This window comes from Tachyglossus aculeatus, chromosome 22, assembly GCF_015852505.1.
Source record: "Tachyglossus aculeatus isolate mTacAcu1 chromosome 22, mTacAcu1.pri, whole genome shotgun sequence".
In the NCBI taxonomy this organism is placed as follows: domain Eukaryota; kingdom Metazoa; phylum Chordata; class Mammalia; order Monotremata; family Tachyglossidae; genus Tachyglossus; species Tachyglossus aculeatus.
This window is the reverse complement of record NC_052087.1, coordinates 29,287,617-29,306,742: the sequence shown is the minus strand read 5'-3', so window position 1 is coordinate 29,306,742 and position 19,126 is coordinate 29,287,617. Positions and strand designations below refer to the sequence as shown.

The 19,126-nt window shown below is 44.6% G+C and overlaps 1 protein-coding gene across 1 annotated transcript in view; it reads right to left on the bottom strand.

Annotated features, from left to right (window-relative positions):
- Positions 1–18,848, bottom strand: part of C22H11orf49 (chromosome 22 C11orf49 homolog) — a 200,667-nt gene extending 181,819 nt beyond the window's left edge. The window contains exon 1 of the mRNA XM_038765114.1: positions 18,797–18,848. Within this exon, the coding sequence (XP_038621042.1) occupies positions 18,797–18,842 (46 nt within the window). The 5' untranslated portion in view covers positions 18,843–18,848. The remainder of the gene's footprint in view (positions 1–18,796) is intronic.
- Positions 18,849–19,126: the final 278 nt, after the last annotated feature.

The window sequence follows — 19,126 nt, the reverse complement described above, 5'->3', positions numbered from 1 at the left end:
GCGCTCAATAAATACGATTGATTGATTGATTGAGGACAAACACATGAAGACTAGGTGAGAAATTCAAGGACAGAATTCAGCTATTGCCGAATGCTCAAATTCATTTATTCATTCATTCATTCAATCGTATTTATTGGGCGCTTACTGTGTGCAGAGCACTGTGCTAAGCACTTGGGAAGTACAAGTTGGAAACGTATAGAGACGGTTCCTACCCAACAGTGGGCTCCCAGTCTAGAAGCAAATGACCATTGCTTTCTCTAACAACACAGAACTCATTTTGCCCCCATTATCTAAGTGGTACAATTAACAACAGCGATAATGAGGTGAACTTATTTACTCCCTCCTCTCAATAAATCCCACTGATGATGTTGATGAACTGAGCACAGAGTTACATAAATGAAGACACTTAATAAATACTCTTAGATTGGGAGGAGGTACAGAACATCAAAGGCTTACATAAATGCCAAGATTGCATCTTTTGGCAAAGTCATTCTGGAAACAGGAGGGAAAACACAGAGTGATTGCCAGGGACTCATCTCTAATTCCTCTCCTCCTCCCTCAGTCAATCAAACAATAGTATTTAATGAGCATCTGCTGTGTGCAGAGCACCAAATTAAGTGCTTGGGAGAGTATGATATAACAGATTTGATAAGCGAGTTCCTTGCCCACAACAAACTTACAGTCCAGAGGGGCAATCGGACATTAATATACATAAATAAATCAATTTTGCATATATATAAGTGCTCTCGGACTGAGAGAGCAGCGTGGCTCGGTGGAAAGAGCCCGGGCTTTGGAGTCAGAGATTATGGGTTCAAATCCCGGCTCCGCCAACTGTCAGCTGTGTGACTTTGGGCAAGTCATTTCACTTCTCTGTGCCTCAGTTCCCTCATCTGTAAAATGGGGATTAAAACTGTAAGTCCCCCCGTGGGACAACCTGATCACCCTGTAACCTCCCCAGCGCTTAGAACAGTGCTTTGCACATAGTACGCGCTTAATAAATGCCATTATTATTATTATTATGAGAGGGGTGAATAAGAGGTGCAAATCCAAGCGCAAGGGTGATGCAGAAGGGAGTGGGGAAAAAAAGGAAATGGGGGTTTAGTCAGGGAAGGCCTCTTGGAGGAGGTGGGCCTGCAATAAAGCTTCGAAGGTGGTGAGAGTGAATGTCTGTGAAATACGAAGGCAGGACATGGGGAAGAGGTCAGCAGCTAGCGGTGTGTCCGATTTTCACCCAGGATGGGGGTAAAGAGGTAAAAGTAAGCTCTTTGTGTGGCTCAATAAAAATGATGATATTAAAATGTAGAAAAATGCCCTATTTTCCAAAGAATAAACTTCCCTAAAATAACTGTACTTTGTGATGGGGCTTCAGGGTGAGCTAAGTGGTGTCGAATGGGGAGATCTGTGGCTATCAGAGTTTTTTATAATGGCATTTACTAAGCACTTACTATGTGTAAAGCACTGTTCTAAGCGCTGGGGAGGTTACAAGGTGACCAGGTTGTCCCATGGGGGGCTCACAGTCTTCATCCCCATTTTACAGATGAGGTAACTGAGGCACAGAGAAGTGAAGTGACTTGCCCAAAGTCACACAGCTGACAGTTGGCAGAGCTGGGATTTGAACCCACGACCTCTGACGCCAAAGCCCGGGCTCTTTCCATTGAGCCAGTTCTGACGACAAAGAAGAAAGTGCAACTGTGAGCCCGCTGTTGGGTAGGGACCGTCTCTATATGTTGCCAACTTGTACTTCCCAAGCGCTTAGTACAGTGCTCTGCACACAGTAAGAGCTCAATAAATACAACTGAATGAATGAATGAATGAATGAATTGCGAGGTGGGCTGGGTAGGGTTCATTTAAGCCAACCAAAATCAGAAACAGCTATCCTGTTTCTGCCTGCCAGTTATCATCATCATCAATCGTATTTATTGAGCGCTTACTATGTGCAGAGCACTGTACTAAATGCTTGGGAAGTACAAATTGGCAACATATAGAGACAGTCCCTACCCAACAAGTGGGCTCACAGTCTAAAAGGGGGAGACAGAGAACAAAACCAAACATACTAACAAAATAAAATAAATATTTTTTATTTAAAATAAATAGTTATCCCTGGCAATAACTTCCACCGACGGCTCCTACAAGTGAAGGCAGCTACCTTGACGAACTTGGTTGTAAATGAGAATAATAATGATAATAACAATAATAACCGTGGGATTTAGAGAAGCAGCGTGGCTCAGTGGAAAGAACACGGGCTTGGGAGTCAGAGGTCATGGGTTCCAATCCCTGCTCCGCCGCTTGTCAGCTGTGTGACTCTGGGCAAGTCACTAACTTCTCTGTGCCTCAGTTATCTCATCTGTAAAATGGGGATGAAGACTGTGAGCCCCTCGTGGGACAACCTGATCAACTTGTATCCTCCCCAGCGCTTAGAACAGTGCTTTGCATAGTAAGCGCTTAATAAATGCCATTAAAAAAAAAATTTGTTAACTGCTCTCTTCCTCCCTTCAAGGCCCTACTGAGAGCTCACCTCCTCCAGGAGGCCTTCCCGGACTGAGCCCCCTCCTTCCTCTCCCCCTCCTCCCCCTCTTCATTCCCCCGCCTTACCTCCTTCCCCTCCCCACAGCACCTGTATATATGTATATATGTTTGTATGTATTTATTACTCTATTTATTTTATTATCTTTGTACATATTTATTCTATTTATTTTACTTTATTAATCTGTTTTGTTTTGTTCTCTGTCTCCCCCTTCTAGACTGTGATCCCACTGTTGGGTAGGGACCGTCTCTATATGTTGCCAGCGGGGACTTCCCAAGTGCTTAGTACAGTGCTCTGCAATCAATCAATCAATCAATCGTATTTATTGAGCGCTTACTGTGTGCAGAGCACTGTACTAAGTGCTTGGGAAGTACAAGTTGGCAACATATAGAGACAGTCCCTACTCAACAGTGGGCTCACAGTCTAAAAGGGGGAGACAGAGAACAAAACCAAACATACTAACAAAATAAAATAAATAGAATAGATATGTACAAGTAAAATAAATAAATAAATAAATAGAGTAATAAATATGCACAAACATAGTAAGCGCTCAATAAATACGATTGAATGAATGAATGAATGCTTACTATGTGCCAAACCCTGCAGTATGCACTGGGGTAGATACAGGGCCATCATGTGGTCCCTGTCCCACATGAGGCTTACAGTCTAAATAGAAGGGAGTAGGCATTGAACCCCCATTTTTCAGCTGAGGAAACTGAGGCGCAGAAAAGTTAAGCGACTGGCCCAAGGTCCCACAGCAAACAGGTGGCAGAGCCGAGAGTGAGTATCCAGAGCTCACCTCCTCCAAGAGGCCTTCCCAGACTGAGCCCCCTCCTTCCTCTCCCCATCCCCCCGGCCTTACCTCCTTCCCCTCCCCACAGCACCTGTATATATGTATATATGTTTGTACGTATTTATTACTTTATTTTATTTGTACATATTTATTATATTTATTTTATTTTGTTAATATGTTTTGTTTCGTTGTCTGCCTCCCCCTTCTAGACTGTGAGCCCGCTGTTGGGTAGGGACTGTCTCTAGATGTTGCCAACTTGGATTTCCCAAGCGCTTAGTCCAGTGCTCTGCACACAGTAAGCGCTCAATAAATACGATTGAAGGAATGAATCTCAGACCTGTGTGCTTCCCACTAAGTCAAGCACTTGGATGCAACACACACACACCCCCCACCCACACACAACACCCCGATTCCCCCCACTCCACCCTGGCCAAAGCTGCTGAAAGCAATACGGATTTCTCAATCCTCCTTCTGCACATTATAGTTGTCTCAAATTGACACACCAAGATCAACCTCAATTACACCCAAAGATTCTATGGCCACCTAAAATATCAATCAATCAATCAATCATATTTATTGAGCACTTACTGTGTGCAGAGCACTGTACCAAGCGCTTGGGAAGTGCAAGTTGGTAATATCATCACCTGGCACAGCACCAGTCAGGAGATTTGTAAAATGCAGAATATGGAAAAAATGTAATCCCCTGAGGGGTTACCGACTTATTTAGAAAGATTTTTCTTTTTAATGGCGAGTCCCTTTGAAGCAGAAAAAAGCCGCATGCAGAAATTTCTCGGTATGCTGTAACCGGCTACAAAAGATTAAGTCCCCAACTTCTGAAATGACTCACTACAATCTTTCTGCGTGTCACCCTCTCGGAGAGAGGTGAGCGAGTCGGGGAGGGTGGATTATAATTTGTCAGCATTTTAAAATCCAAATGCTAATCTGCTGTTTTACAGGATTGGGTGTGCCCACCACGCAGAATAAGGATTAAACTGGATCTGTCACAGGCGAGATGGAAACTCCCACACAACTCCTGCAGAGCCGAACCAGCCTTTCCCATCTCCAAGAACCTAGAAAAGAGTTGACCAACCCCTCAGGTCCCTTGCAATCTGGTTTTCTGCTAAGAAATCAAAGAAGATAAATAAATATTTACTAGTGGAGCAGAGGTCTAATCGGTTACATTGTCTGGACCAAACAAGGGAGCCCATCGGGATTAAAACTGCTTTCGGCTCCAGGCCTGACCTTGGGAGGAAAAGAGGAGTTTTCATTTTATTTTGAAGACCATTATGAATCCATCATTCACCAGACTCTACAGTTTTCACCCACTGCAGGCAAAACCGAAGAGGAGCGAGTTGGTTTTAGATGGAAACTCATGGATTTTAAGGCAAAGCGTAGTGGTTTGCAAACTATCAAAGATTCCCTCGTGAGACGTGGCCCTCAAAAAGTTTTCCTCCTAACATTAACCGATGTTAACTACGGTTATTTATTCCCTCTGTGAGGGAGATATGATCGGGCCCATTTTGCTCCTGGGGGAAATTCAAAGGAGGAGAATACTACTAATAATGATAACATATTTACAAAACATCCTCCTTCTAAAGGGTTCCAGGGACTTTTATTTATCTCACTAATCCTTACAATATTCCTGTGAGGTCGGTGGCGAATATTACCTTTCTTTCTATTATAGATAAAATATTTGAAGCAGGGAGGAAAGCTTATTTACCCCCACTTCATGGGTATCTGTGCCAAAATTGAATGAGAAATTCAGATATCCTGAGTTCAACCTAGTGGCCCATCTACCATAAGATCATCATCATCATCAATCATATTTATTGAGCGCTTACTGTGTGCAGAGCACTGTACTAAGCGCTTAGGAAGTACAAATTGGCAACATAAGATGCTCCCTCCCTCTCTCTCTTTCACTCTCCTTCTCTCTTGAAACTAACTCAAGAGCAAAAGAAATCAAGACCTGAGCTGAACAGAACTCAGCAATCTCCTTACCTAATCCTTTGGCCTCTTTTCATCACTTCATGCCGTTATTTCATCAAGGATTGGGGCTGTGCTTGTTGCCTCCTTCATGTGCTCAGTATTTATTAATGGGCAACTTCCTTGCAGTTATCATGTCTCCAAATTGGATTATTTAAGACCTGTCATCATGCCCAGAAGCTAAATTATTGTTTGTTTACTGTCTGAACATTAGCATTGTAAATGATGTCAGGAAGAATGTGCCCAACTTTGAGCCAAAGCTACAGAGCCCTTGAAACCTAGGAGGGGGAGGGATTTATTATTTTTCCAAAGCGTGCAACACACAAAGGAAAAAAATGTGATCCTTTAGGTCTAAAAGACTTGACTGCCATGTAAGGAAAGCTAATGCAGCCTTACCCAGACAGGCTAGAATGGCAAAGTAAGGCTTAATCTCCCATGCATTTCCCCCTTAGTGGGGATGTGCTTTTGTGCAGCTGCATACATAATGATAATTTCTCCAGAGAGGCAATTCCTTCCAATAAATCAGACTGAGCAGTGGCTGAGCTGTGAGACTCTTCCTGACTGTGCAATTAACATACAAATGTGTCAGCCCAGAGTGAACCTGACAGCAAGTTGACAAAAAAATAAAAAATAAACGATCCTGTCTGTTTCTTTATGGTACTAACTTTGGATTTCAAACGAACAAAAGGGGGCTTGGCGATTCATATTTTTTCCCCCAATTCTGCCTGGAAGGGCTGAACAATATAGGTTGGGCTTGCAGACAAAGCAATGGGTCTATGTTTTTTTTTATGGTATTTGTTATGGTATTTATTAAGTGCTTACAGTGCTCCACCCTGGCAAAAGCTGCTGAAAGCAATATGGATTTCTCAATCCTCCTGCTGCACATTATAGTTGTCTCAGATTGACACACCAAGAACAAAAAACTTCAATTACACCCAAAGATTCTGTGGCCACCGAAAATATCATCAGCTGGTACAGCACAAATCAGGAGATTTGTGAAATACAGAATATGGAAAAAATATAATCTCCTGAGGGGTTACAGACTGATTTAGACAGATTTTTCTTTTTAACGGTATTTCTTATGGTATTTATAAAGTGCTTACTATGTGCCGGTCATTCAATCACATCTTTTGAGCACTTACTGCGTGCAAAGCACTGTACTAAATGCTTTGGAGAGTACGATATACAACAACAGACACACTCCCTGCCCACAGTGAGCCTGCAGTCTAGGAGACGGAGGTTAATATGAATAAGTTAAAAATATGTACAATAACAGCTGTGGGGGAGCAAGACAGGGCGATGCAGGAAGGAGTGGGAGAAGAGGAAAGGAGCAGGCACTGTTCTAAGCGCTAGGGTAGGGAGAAGCTAATCGAGTTGGATGCAGTCCGTGTCTCACTTGGGGCTCACAGTCTTAATCCCCATTTTACAGATGAGGGAACTGAGCCCCAGAGAAGTTAAGTAACTTGTCCAAGGTCCCACAGCAGACAGGTGGCGGAGTCAGAATTAGAACTCAGGTCCTCTGTTGTAATGCTTCTTTAAGCAGGCCCTCTGATAGGTCCAGGAGTGGGCATAATTGGCAGCTCCTACCTGGCAGAGAGGAAGGAAGAGGATTCTTCACTCGCCCCCGTCTAGATTTGATGAAGACGTTGCTTTTATTTTTTACAATATATCATTTTCCTATTTGGTCCCTGCTTTATAATAATAATAATGATGATGATGATGGCATTTATTAAGCGCTTACTATGTGCAAAGCACCGTTCTAAGCGCTGGGGAGGTTACAAGGTGATCAGGTTGCCCCACGGTGGGGCTCACAGTCTTAATCCCCATTTTCCAGAGGAGGTCACTGAGGCCCAGAGAGGTTAAATGACTTGCCCGAAGTCACACAGCGGACAATGGGCAGAGCGGGGATTTGAACCCATGACCTCTGACTCCAAAGCCCGGGCGCTTTCCACTGAGCCACGCTGCTTCTCTGTATTCACGCCAACCACAGAAGCAAAGCTGCTCCCTCACCAAAAAAAGGGGAGCGTCAAGGGGCTGTCAGCCCGTTGGGTAGGGACTGTCTCTATCTGTTGCCAACTTGGACTTCCCAAGCGCTTAGTACAGTGCTCTGCACACAGTAAGCGTTCAATAAATACGATTGATTGATCGATTGGGGGGCCAAGGAAGGGGGTCTCCATCCCAGGCGAGGAATGAGGAAACTCTGCAAACACCTGATAAGGAGGCCAAACCGATTTCTGCCTGTGATTACAGAAACCGAAGCTGGTGTTTTATCACAATTACCTGTAATCTTGGGGCCCGATAAGAGTATTAACAAGACCTTCAGCTGCACAATCGGACAGCTGGAAAAAAGAAAAAAAAGGACTTTTAGTCTCTCTAAAGAATGGGGCCTTTAAGAAGCCAGTTGGAGGAAGAAAAGGAAAGGGCTGGGAAGTGCCTTCCCAAACAATATTTACTTTAACTGGGCTGTTCTTGCTAATCAAACAGAACTTAAGGCAAACAGCTTTTATGAAAAGCACTTTGGATGAGTTCAGCAGTAATTGCTTTGTTTGAGAGAAGGTGCTTTAGCGAAAACACGGCTAATGGGATCAGTAATTTGGAAGGTTCAGATGTGTTTGGGAAAATCCCTCCTCTCTTTGATAAATCATTAAAATTCTGCACAGATAAATGTGTTTCAACTTGAAATCCGAACTACAGAATGTGGTAATTTCCAAAGGCCCCACCAGATGCCATAGTTAAGGTAATAATAAATATTTGCTAAAAATAATAATTGTGGTATTTGTTAAGCACTTACCATGTGCCAAGCACTGCTCTAAGCGCTGGGGTAGATACAGGGTAATCAGGTTGTCCCATATAGGGCTCACAGTTTTAATCCCCATTTTACAGATGAAGCCACTGAGGCACAGAGGAGTAAAGTGGCTTGCCCACGGTCACACAGCTGACAAGTGGCGGAGCCGGGATTAGAACCCAGGGCCAGAGAAGCCGCGTGGCTCAGTGGAAAGAGCACGGGCTTGGGAGTCAGAGGTCATGGGTTCTAATCCCGGTTCTTCCACTTGTCAGCTGTGTGACTTTGGGTAAGTCACTTAACTTCTCTGGGCCTCAGTTCCCTCATCTGTAAAATGGGGATGAAGACTGTGAGTCCCATGTGGGACAACCTGGTTCCCCCCCTCCAGCGCTTAGAACAGTGCTTGGCACATAGTAAGCGCTTAACAAATGCTATTATTTATTTATTTATTTTTTTTATTACCCCTGACTGCCAAGCCCAGGCTCTTTCCACTAAGCCACGCTGCTTCTCTAAGCCCTTACTGCGTGTGTGCTAAGCACTGTACTAAGCGCTGGGGTAGATACAAGATCACCAGGTCCCACGTGGGGCTCCCGATCTAATTTGGAGGGAGAACAGGTATTGTGTCCCCATTTTTCAGAGAAGGGAAATAAGGCACGGTGAAGTGAAGTGACTTGCCCAAGGTCACACAGCAGATTCAGTGGCGGAGGCAGGACTGGAACCCAGGTCCTCTGATTCTCAGGCCCGTGCTCTTTCCACTAGGCCACACTGCTTCTCTGCACGTCCTGAGAGACCACTCCGGCCCGGTCATCATCATCATCATCATCAATCGTATTTATTGAGCGCTTACTGTGTGCACAGCACTACACTCACTCCCTTGGTGACCTCATTCGCTCCCACGGCTTCAACTATCACCTCTACGCTGATGACACCCAGATCTCCATCTCTGCCCCTGCTCTCTCCCCCTCCCTCCAGGCTCGCATCTCCTCCTGCCTTCAGGACATCTCCATCTGGATGTCCGCCCGCCACCTAAAGCTCAACATGTCGAAGACTGAGCTCCTTGTCTTCCCTCCCAAACCTTGTCCTCTCCCTGACTTTCCCATCTCTGTTGACGGCACTACCATCCTTCCCGTCTCACAAGCCCGCAACCTTGGTGTCATCCTCGACTCCGCTCTCTCATTCACCCCTCACATCCAAGCCGTCACCAAAACCTGCCGGTCTCAGCTCCGCAACATTGCCAAGATCCGCCCTTTCCTCTCCATCCAAACCGCTACCCTGCTCGTTCAAGCTCTCATCCTATCCCGTCTGGACTACTGCACTAGCCTTCTCTCTGATCTCCCATCCTCGTGTCTCTCTCCACTTCAATCCATACTTCATGCTGCTGCCCGGATTATCTTTGTCCAGAAACGCTCTGGACATATCACTCCCCTCCTCAAAAACCTCCAATGGCTACCGATCAATCTGCGCATCAGGCAGAAACTCCTCACCCTGGGCTTCAAGGCTGTCCATCACCTCGCCCCCTCCTACCTCACCTCCCTTCTCTCCTTCTCCAGCCCAGCCCGCACCCTCCGCTCCTCCACCGCTGATCTCCTCCCCGTACCTCGCTCTCGCCTGTCCCGCCATCGACCCCCGGCCCACGTCATCCCCCGGGCCTGGAATGCCCTCCCTCTGCCCATCCGCCAAGCTAGCTCTCTTCCTCCCTTCAAGGCCCTGCTGAGAGCTCACCTCCTCCAGGAGGCCTTCCCAGATTGAGCCCCTTCTTTCCTCTCCCCCTCGTCCCCCTCTCCATCCCCCCGCCTTACCGCCTTCCCCTCCCCACAGCACCTGTATATATGTATATATGGTTGTACATATTTATTACTCTGTTTATTTATTTATTTATTTATTTTGCTTGTACATTTCTATCCTACTTATTTTATTTTGTTGGTATGTTTGGTTCTGTTCTCTGTCTCCCCCTTTTAGACTGTGAGCCCACTATCGGGTAGGGACTGTCTCTATGTGATGCCAATTTGTACTTCCCAAGCGCTTAGTACAGTGCTCTGCACATAGTAAGCGCTCAATAAATACGATTGATTGATTGATTGATTGATTACTAAGCGCTTGGGAAGTACAAGTTGGCAACATATAGAGACAGTCCCTACCCAACAGTGGGCTCACCAGCATGGTGGTTGCCCGCAGAGAATCCGACGGTGAATGAAGTTCTTCATTCTTCATAAATAAATAAATTGATTTATTTATTTTACCTGTACATATTTATTCTATTTATTGTATTTGGTTTATATGTTTTGTTTTGTTGTCTGCCTCCCCATTCCAGACTGTGAGCCCGCTGTTGGGTAGGGACCATCTCTAGATGTTGCAAACTTCCCAAGCGCTTACTACAGTGCTCTGCACACAGTAAGCGCTCAATAAATACAATTGATTGATTGATTGAATGAATGAATGAATTCTTCCCCGGAGCTGCTTTAGATGAGGAGTTAAAAACTAAGTTTTACAGTTGTGTTCCCAAAGGCAAGGGATTCCAGGACTAACCAGGAAACTCTAACATTAAGCTAAAAGATCTAAGGCAAGAACCAAGAATCTCCTTTCCTTTTTGGTCCGGATCATATAATTAAAAACGTGCCCTACTTAGAGAAGCAGTGTGGCCTAGTGGAAAGAGCCTGGGCATCAGAGGGCCATTCATTCATTCAATCGCATTTATTGAGCGCTTACTGTGTGCAGAGCACTGGACTAAACGCTTGGGAAGTCAAAGTTGGCAACATATAGAGACGGTCCCTACCCAACAACGGGCTCACAGTCTAGAAGGGGGAGACAGAAAACAAAACATATGGACAGGTGTCAAGTCATCAGAATAAATAGAAATAAAGCTAGATGCACATCATTAACAAAATGAATAGAGTTCTAATCCCATCTCCGCCACTCGTTTGCCGCGTGACCTTGGGAAAGTCATTTAACTCTGCTGTGCCTTAGTTTCCTAATCTGCAAAATGGGGACACAATACCTGTTCTCCCTCCCAATTAGAACGTGAGCCCCGCGTTCCTATGTTCCTGTGCCTTAGTTTCCTAATCCGCAAAATGGGGATCCAATACGTATTCCGCCTCCTCCTTAGACTGTGAGCCCCAAGGGGGACCTTATGATCTTGCATCTACCCCAGCGCTTATTATTCATTCAATCGTATTTATTGAGCGCTTACTGTGTGCGGAGCACTGTACTAAGCGCTTGGGAAGTACAAGTTGGCAACATATAGAAACGGTCCCTACCCAACAGTGGGCTCACAGTCTAGAAGGGGGAGACAGACAACAAAACAAAAGATATTAACAAAATAAAATAAATAAAATAAACACGTACAAATAAAATAGAGTAATAAATACGTACAAATATATATACATATATACAGGTGCTGCGGGGAGGGGAAGGAAGTAAGACGGGGGGGATGGGGAGGGGGAGAGGAAGTAGCGTTTAATAAATGCCATCATCATCATTATTATTATTATTGGGAAGTACAAGTTCATTCATTCATTCAATCGTATTTATTGAGCGCTTAGTGCTTGGCATATAGTTAGCACTTAACAAATACCACAATCATTATTATTTTTATTAGTAGTAGAATTATACTGGATTTATGGCAGTAGCAGAAAAAGAGAAGTGGCTATGGGACAAGGAAGATTCAGATGCTGGCGGTATCAAATATTTCTTTCTGCATCAGATATTTAAGAGACATCTATAAGACTGTGTTGCAAATACAATTGAGACTTTTTCCTCTTGGCTGGGTCATCACAACGCTATGTTAGGAAATATTTGGACAGTGTTAACGGCCATTGGAAAACGTTTAGTACATATTTACTATTCTTTTTATTTTGTTAATGATGGGCACATAGCTTTAATTCTATTTGTTCTGACGATTTCGACACCTGTCTACATGTTTTGTTTTGTTGTCTGTCTCCCCCTTCTAGACTGTGAGCCCGCTGTTGGGTAGGGACTGTCTCTATACGTTGCCGACTTGTACTTCCCAAGCGCTTAGTACAGTGCTCTGCACACTGTAAGCGCTCAATAAATACGATTGAATGAATGAATGAATAATTTCAGGTCGACGCTCCTTCTACTAGATCATACTGCCTCCCTAATAATAATAATAATAATGGCATTTGTTAAGCGCTTACTATGCGCAAAGCACTGTTCTAAGCGCTGGGGAGGTTACGAGGTGATCAGGTTGTCCCACGGGGGGCTCACTGTCTTCATCGCCATTTTACAGACGAGGGAACTGAGGCACCGAGAAGTGAAGTGACTTGCCCAAAGTCACCCAGCTGACAGTTGGCGGAGCCGGGATTTGAACCCATGACCTCTGATTCCAAAGCCCGGGCGCTTTCCACTGAGCCGCGCTGCTTCCCTAGAAACTCTCTGGTCTTAATTTGAAAGTCAGTGTCCTCTCCTTGTTTCCATCCTACCTCTCCAATCACGCCTTCTCGGTTTCCTCTGCTTATTGTTCTCCTCCCTCTCCTCAAACTTAAATTGTGGTCAGTTCTCAATGGAAAGAGCCCGGGCTTTGGAGTCAGGGGTCATGGGTTCAAATCCCGGCTCTCCCACTAATCAGCGTGTGACTTTGGGCACATCACTTCACTTCTCTGGGCCTCAGTGACCTCATCTGCAAAATGGGGATGAAGACTGTGAGCCCCACGTGGGACAACCTGACCAGCTTGTATCCTTCCCAGCGCTTAGAACAGTGCTTTGCACATAGTAAGCACTTAACAAATACCAAAATTATTATTATTATTATCCTCAAAAATACTTTTAGCTACCACCTCTAGGCAAAAGATTCTCCAATCTTCATGCCTCCCATCTGCTGTACAATCTTGTGTTTTGTCCTGAATTTGGGATATTTCCCTTAAAAACAGTAGAGTAGTGGAGCAGTTCTTGAGCTCCTATGCACAATGCACTGAGGAAGGCACTTCATTCATTCATTCATTCAATCGTATTTATTCATTCATTCATTCAATCGTATTTATTGAGCACTTACTGTGTGCAGAGCACTATACTAAGCGCTTGGGAAGTCCAAGTTGGCAACATCTAGAGACGGTCCCTACCCAACAGCGGGCTCACAGGCTAGAAGGGGGAGACAGACAACAAAACAAAACATAACTTGGGAAGTACAGAATAAAGAAGCGATATATATGTATATATGTTTGTACATATTTATTACTCTATTTATTTATTTATTTTACTTGTACATATTTATTCTATTTATTTTATTTTGTTAATATGTTTGGTTTTGTTGTCTGTCTCCCCCTTCTAGACTGTAAGCCCGTTGTTGGGTAGGGACTGTCTCTATATGTTGCCGACTTGGTCTTCCCAAGCGCTTAGTACAGTGCTCTGCACACAGTAAGCGCTCAATAAATACGAATGAATGAATGAAAGGGATCCAAGTCCATAGACGACGCAGAAGGCAGAGGAAGTCGGTGAAAGGAGGGTTTTTAATCGCCTAAGGAGGAGTTTCAGGCCTGAAGGAGGAAATGGGAAAGGGATCGGTGGTGGGATAGATGAGACGTGGAAGGGGAAACAAATAGCAGACATCAAGTTAAGTGAAAAATTGATAGAATAACAATGATGGCATTTGTTAAGTGCTTAGTATGTGCATCTAGCTTTATTTCTATTTATTCTGATGACTTGACACCTGTCCACATATTTTGTTTTGTTGCCTGTCTCCCCCTTCTAGACTGTGAGCCCACTGTTGGGTAGGGACCGTCTCTATATGTTGCCGACTTGTACTTCCCAAGCGCTTAGTACAGTGCCCTGCACACAGTAAGCGCTCAATAAATACGATTGAATGAATGAATGAATGCCAAGCTACTGTTCTAAGCGCAGGGGGAGATACAAGGTGATTAGGTTGTCCCATGTTGGGCTCAGCGTCTTAATCCGCATTTTACAGATGAGGGAACTGAGGCCCAGAGAAGTACATTCATTCATTCATTCAATCGTATTTATTGAGCGCTTACTGTGTGCAGAGCACTGTACTAAGCGCTTGGGAGGTACAAGTTATGTTGCCAACTTGTACTTCCCAAGCGCTTAGTACAGTGCTCTGCACACAGTAAGCGCTCAATAAATACGATTGATGATGATGATGATGAACATATAGAGATGGTCCCTACCCAACAGTGGGCTCACAGTCTAGAACGGGGAGACAGAAGTGACTTGCCCAAAGTCACCCACTGATAAGTGGCAGAGCCGGGATTTGAACCCATGACCTCTGACTCCCAAGCCCGGGCTCTTTCCACCGAGACCCGCTGCTGGCCCAGTGTTGTTGAAAAATTGGGTCAGCACACGGTCTGAGAAAAAGCGAAGAAACCGTCCAAATTACTTTGAGCTGGCCCTAACAGTTTTTCTGGTCCAATCTCAATTTTTATCCGTTCTCAAGACTTCTGGCCCCAGATCAAGGAGGGTGGAAGAAAAAACTTTTAGAGTTCTTGGTTTCACCGGTGCTATCCTTGACTCCTCTCTCTGTCATTCAATCAATCAATCAATCAATCGTATTTATTGAGCGCTTACTACCCTCGTAGTCAATCTGTCACCAAATCCCGTTGGCCCCACCTTCATAACATCGCTAAAATTTGCCCTTTCCTCTCCACAACCGCTACCACATTAATACAATCACTCATCCAATCCTACTTACTGGCCGTCAGCCTCCTGTCTTTCCCCACTCCAGTCCATACTTCACTCTGCTACTTGGATCATTTTTCTACGAAGACGTTCAGGACATGTCACCCGCCCTCCTTAAAAAACTCCCGTGGTTGCCCATCCACCTCCACATCAAACAAAAACTCCACACCATTGGCTTTGAAGCAGTCCATCACCTCGTCTGCTCCTACCTCACTCTGTTTCTCTCTTTCCACAACCCATCCGGCACAATTCGCTCCTCTAATAATGACGATGGTATTTGTTAAGCGCGTACTATGTGCAAAGCGCTGTTCTACGCGCTGGGGGGGATACAAGGTGATCAGGTTGTCCCACGGGGGGCTCACACTCTTCATCCCCGTTTTCCAGATGAGGGAACTGAGGCCCAGAGAAGTGAAGTGACTTGCCCAAAGGCACACAGCTGACAATTGGCAGAGTCTGGATTTGAACCCACGACCTGTGACTCCAAAGCCTGGGCTCTTCCCACTGAGCCACGCTGCTTCTCTAACACCAACTTAATCACGGAGCCATTTTCTGGCAGCCAGAACTGTCACGCACATCCTGCCCCTATCTTTTATTATTATTATTAATAATAATAATAGCATTTATTAAGCACTTACTATGTGCAAAGCACTGTTCTAATAATAATAGCATTTATTAAGCACTTACTATGTGCAAAGCACTGTTCTAATAACAATAGCATTTATTAAGCACTTACTATGTGCAAAGCACTGTTCTAATAACAATAGCATTTATTAAGCACTTACTATGTGCAAAGCACTGTTCTAAGCGCTGGGGAGGTTACCAGGAGATCAGGTTGTCCCACAGGGGGCTCAAAGTCTTCATCCCCATTTTCCAGATGAGGGAACTGAGGCCCAGAGAAGTGAAGTGACTTGCCCAAAGTCACTCTTTCACCCTTGACAGTTACTCTCCCCCACCATCAAAGCCTCCTCCAAGAGGCCTTCCCAGCCTAAGCCTCACTTTTCCTCATCTCCCACTCCCTTCTGCATCACTCTGATTTCCTCCCTTTGCTCTTTCGCCCCTCCCAGCCCCACAGCACTTAAATAGACATCTGTAATTTTATTTATTTGTATTGATGCCTGTCTTCCCCCATGCTAAACTGTCAGGTCCTCGTGAGCCGGGAATGTGAGGCCTTCCCATTCATTCATTCAATCATATTTATTGAGCGCTTACTGTGTGCAGAGCACTGTACTAAGCGCTTGGGAAGTACAAGTTGGCAAACTGAGCCCCCTCCTTCCTCTCCCCCTCCCCATCCCCCGCCTTACCTCCTTCCCCTCCCCACAGCACCTGTATATATGTGTATATATACATATATATTTATTTTATTTGTACATATTTATTCTATTTATTCTATTTTGTTAATATGTTTTGTTTTGTTATCTGTCTCCCCCTTCTAGACTGTGAGCCCGCTGTTGTGTAGGGACCGTCTCTATATGTTGCCAACTTGTACCTCCCAAGCACTTAGTACAGTGCTCTGCACACAGTAAGCGCCAATAAATACAATTGAATGAATGAATATGTTTGGACGTATTTATTACTCTATTTATTTATTTATTTATTTTATTTGTACATACTTATTCTATTCATTTTATTTTGTTCATACGTCTTGTTTTGTTGTCCGTCTCCCCCTTCTAGACTGTGAGCCCGCTGTTGGGTAGGGACCGTCTCTATATGTTGCCAACTTGTACCTCCCAAGTGCTTAGTACAGTGCTCTGCACACAGTAAGCGCTTAATAAATACGATTGAATGAATGAATATGCTTGGACGTACTTATTACTCTATTCATTTATTTTATTTGTACATATTTATTCTATTTATTTTATTTTGTTCATACGTCTTGTTTCGTTGTCCGCCTCCCCCTTCTAGACTGTGAGCCCGCTGTTGGATAGGGACCGTCTCTAGATGTTGCCAACTTTTCATTCATTCATTCATTCATTCAATCGTATTTATTGAGCGCTTACTGTGTGCACAGCACTGTACTAAGCGCTTGGGAAGTACAAGTTGGCAACATATAGAGACGGTCCCTACCCAACAGTGGGCTCACAGTCTAGAAGGGGGAGACAGAGAACAAAACAAAACACTTTAACGAAAAAAAATAAATAGAATAAATATGTACAAATAAAATAAATAAATAGAGTAATAAATACATACAAACATATATACATATATACAGGTGCTGTGGGGAGAGGAAGGAGATAAGGCGGGGGGATAGAGGGGGGAGGAGGGGGAGAGGAAGGAGGGGGCTCAGTCTGGGATCATCATCATTATTATTACCTAGCATCAGTGCTTAGAAAAGTGCTTGGCACATAATAAGCGCTTAACAAATACTATCATTATTATTATTATTATTATTATCCTCGTCGGCGCTTAGAACTGAGTAAGCGCTGAACAAATGTCATCATCATCAGTAGTAGTAGACTGAATCATATTTCATTCATTCAATCGTATTTATTGAGCGCTTACTGTGTGCAGAGCACTGGACTAAGCGCTTGGGAAGTACACGTTGGCAACGTCTAGAGACTGTCCCTACCCAACAGTGGGCTCACAGTCTAGAAGGGGGAGACAGAGAACAAAACAAAACATATTAACCAAATAAAATAAATAGAATATGTACAAATAAAATAGAGTAATAAATCCATACAAACATATATACAGGTGCTGTGGGGAGGGGAAGGAGGTAAGGCGGTGGGGGGATGGAGAGGGGGAGGAGGGGGAGAGGAAGGAGGGGGCTCAGTCTGGGATCATCATCATCATCATTATTATTACCTAGCATCAGCGCTTAGAATAGTGCTTGGCACATAATAAGCGCTTAACAAATACTATTATTATTATTATCATCCTCCCCAGCGCTTAGAACTGAGTAAGCACTGAACAAATGTCATCATCATCAGTAGTAGTAGACTGAATCGTATTTCCCAAGCGTTTACAGTGCGCAAAGCATTAAGGTAATCAATCAATCAATCCATCAATCGTATTTATTGAGCGCTTACTGTGTGCAGAGCACTGTACTGAGCGCTTGGGAAATCCAAGTTGGCAACATACAGAGACGGTCAATCAATCAATCAATCAATTGTATTCATTGAGCGCTTACTGTGTGCAGAGCACTGGACTAAGCGCTTGGGAAGTACAAGCTGGCAACATATAGAGACAGTCCCTACCCAACAGTGGGCTCACAGTCTAGAAGGGGGAGACAGAGAACAAAACCAAGCGTACTAACAAAATAAAATAAATTGAATAGATAGGTACAAGTAAAATAAATAAATAGAGTAATAAATATGTACAAACATATATACATATATACAGGTGCTGTGGGGAAGGGAAGGAGGTAAGATGCAGGGGATGGAGCCCAACAATGGGCTCACAGTCTAGAAATCAATCCATCAATCAATCAATCGTATTTATTGAGCGCTTACTGCGTGCAGAGCACTGGACTAAGAGCTTGGGAAGGACAAGTTGGCAACATCTAGAGACGGTCCCTACCCAACAATGGGCTCACAGTCTAGAAGGGTTAAGCGTTTGGGAGAGGAGGCCAGATGGAGCTAGGCAACTGTCCTTCGCAAGCGCTCAGTACAGTGCTCTGCATCATCATCATCATCATCAATCGTATTTATTGCACGCTTACTATGTGCAGAGCACTGTACTAAGCGCTTGGGAAGTACAAATTGGCAACATCTAGAGGTAGTCCCTACCCAACAGTGGGCTCACAGTCTAAAAGGGGGAGACAGAGAACAAAACCAAACATACTAACAAAATAAAATAAATAGAATAGATACGTACAAATAAATTAAATAGAGTAAAAAAATATGTACAAACATATATACATATATACAGGTGCTGTGGGGAAGGGAGGGAGGTAAGATGGGGGGATGGAGAGGGGGACGAGGGGGAGAGGAAGGAAGGGGCTCAGTCTGGGAAGGCTTCCTGGAGGAGGTGAGCTCTCAGCAGGGCCTTGAAGGGAGGAAGAGGGCTCTGCACACAGTAAGCGCTCAATAAATACGACTGAATGACTGAGAGAGGCGACGGGCGGGCCTACCCAGGTAGTCGGGCCCGCTCTGGGCGAGCCGGTCCGGGCTCAGCATCCTCCGGCCGCCGCGGCCTCCACCGGAAGTACTCAGTGTGGTCCCTCCGTTTCCATAGCAACCGCGGGCCCCTTGGCCGGGCGCGGTGGAAGGGGGACGGTGTGACGGAAACCCCTTCCGGGTGGAAACCGCCCGCTGAGAATGGAGGTTCCGGGAGGCGCCGCGGGCCCCCAATAATAGTCAGCAATCAATCAATCAATCGTATTTATTGAGCTCTTACTGTGTGCAGAGCACTGGACTAAGCGCTTGGGAAGTCCAAGTTGGCAATAAATAGAGACGGTCCC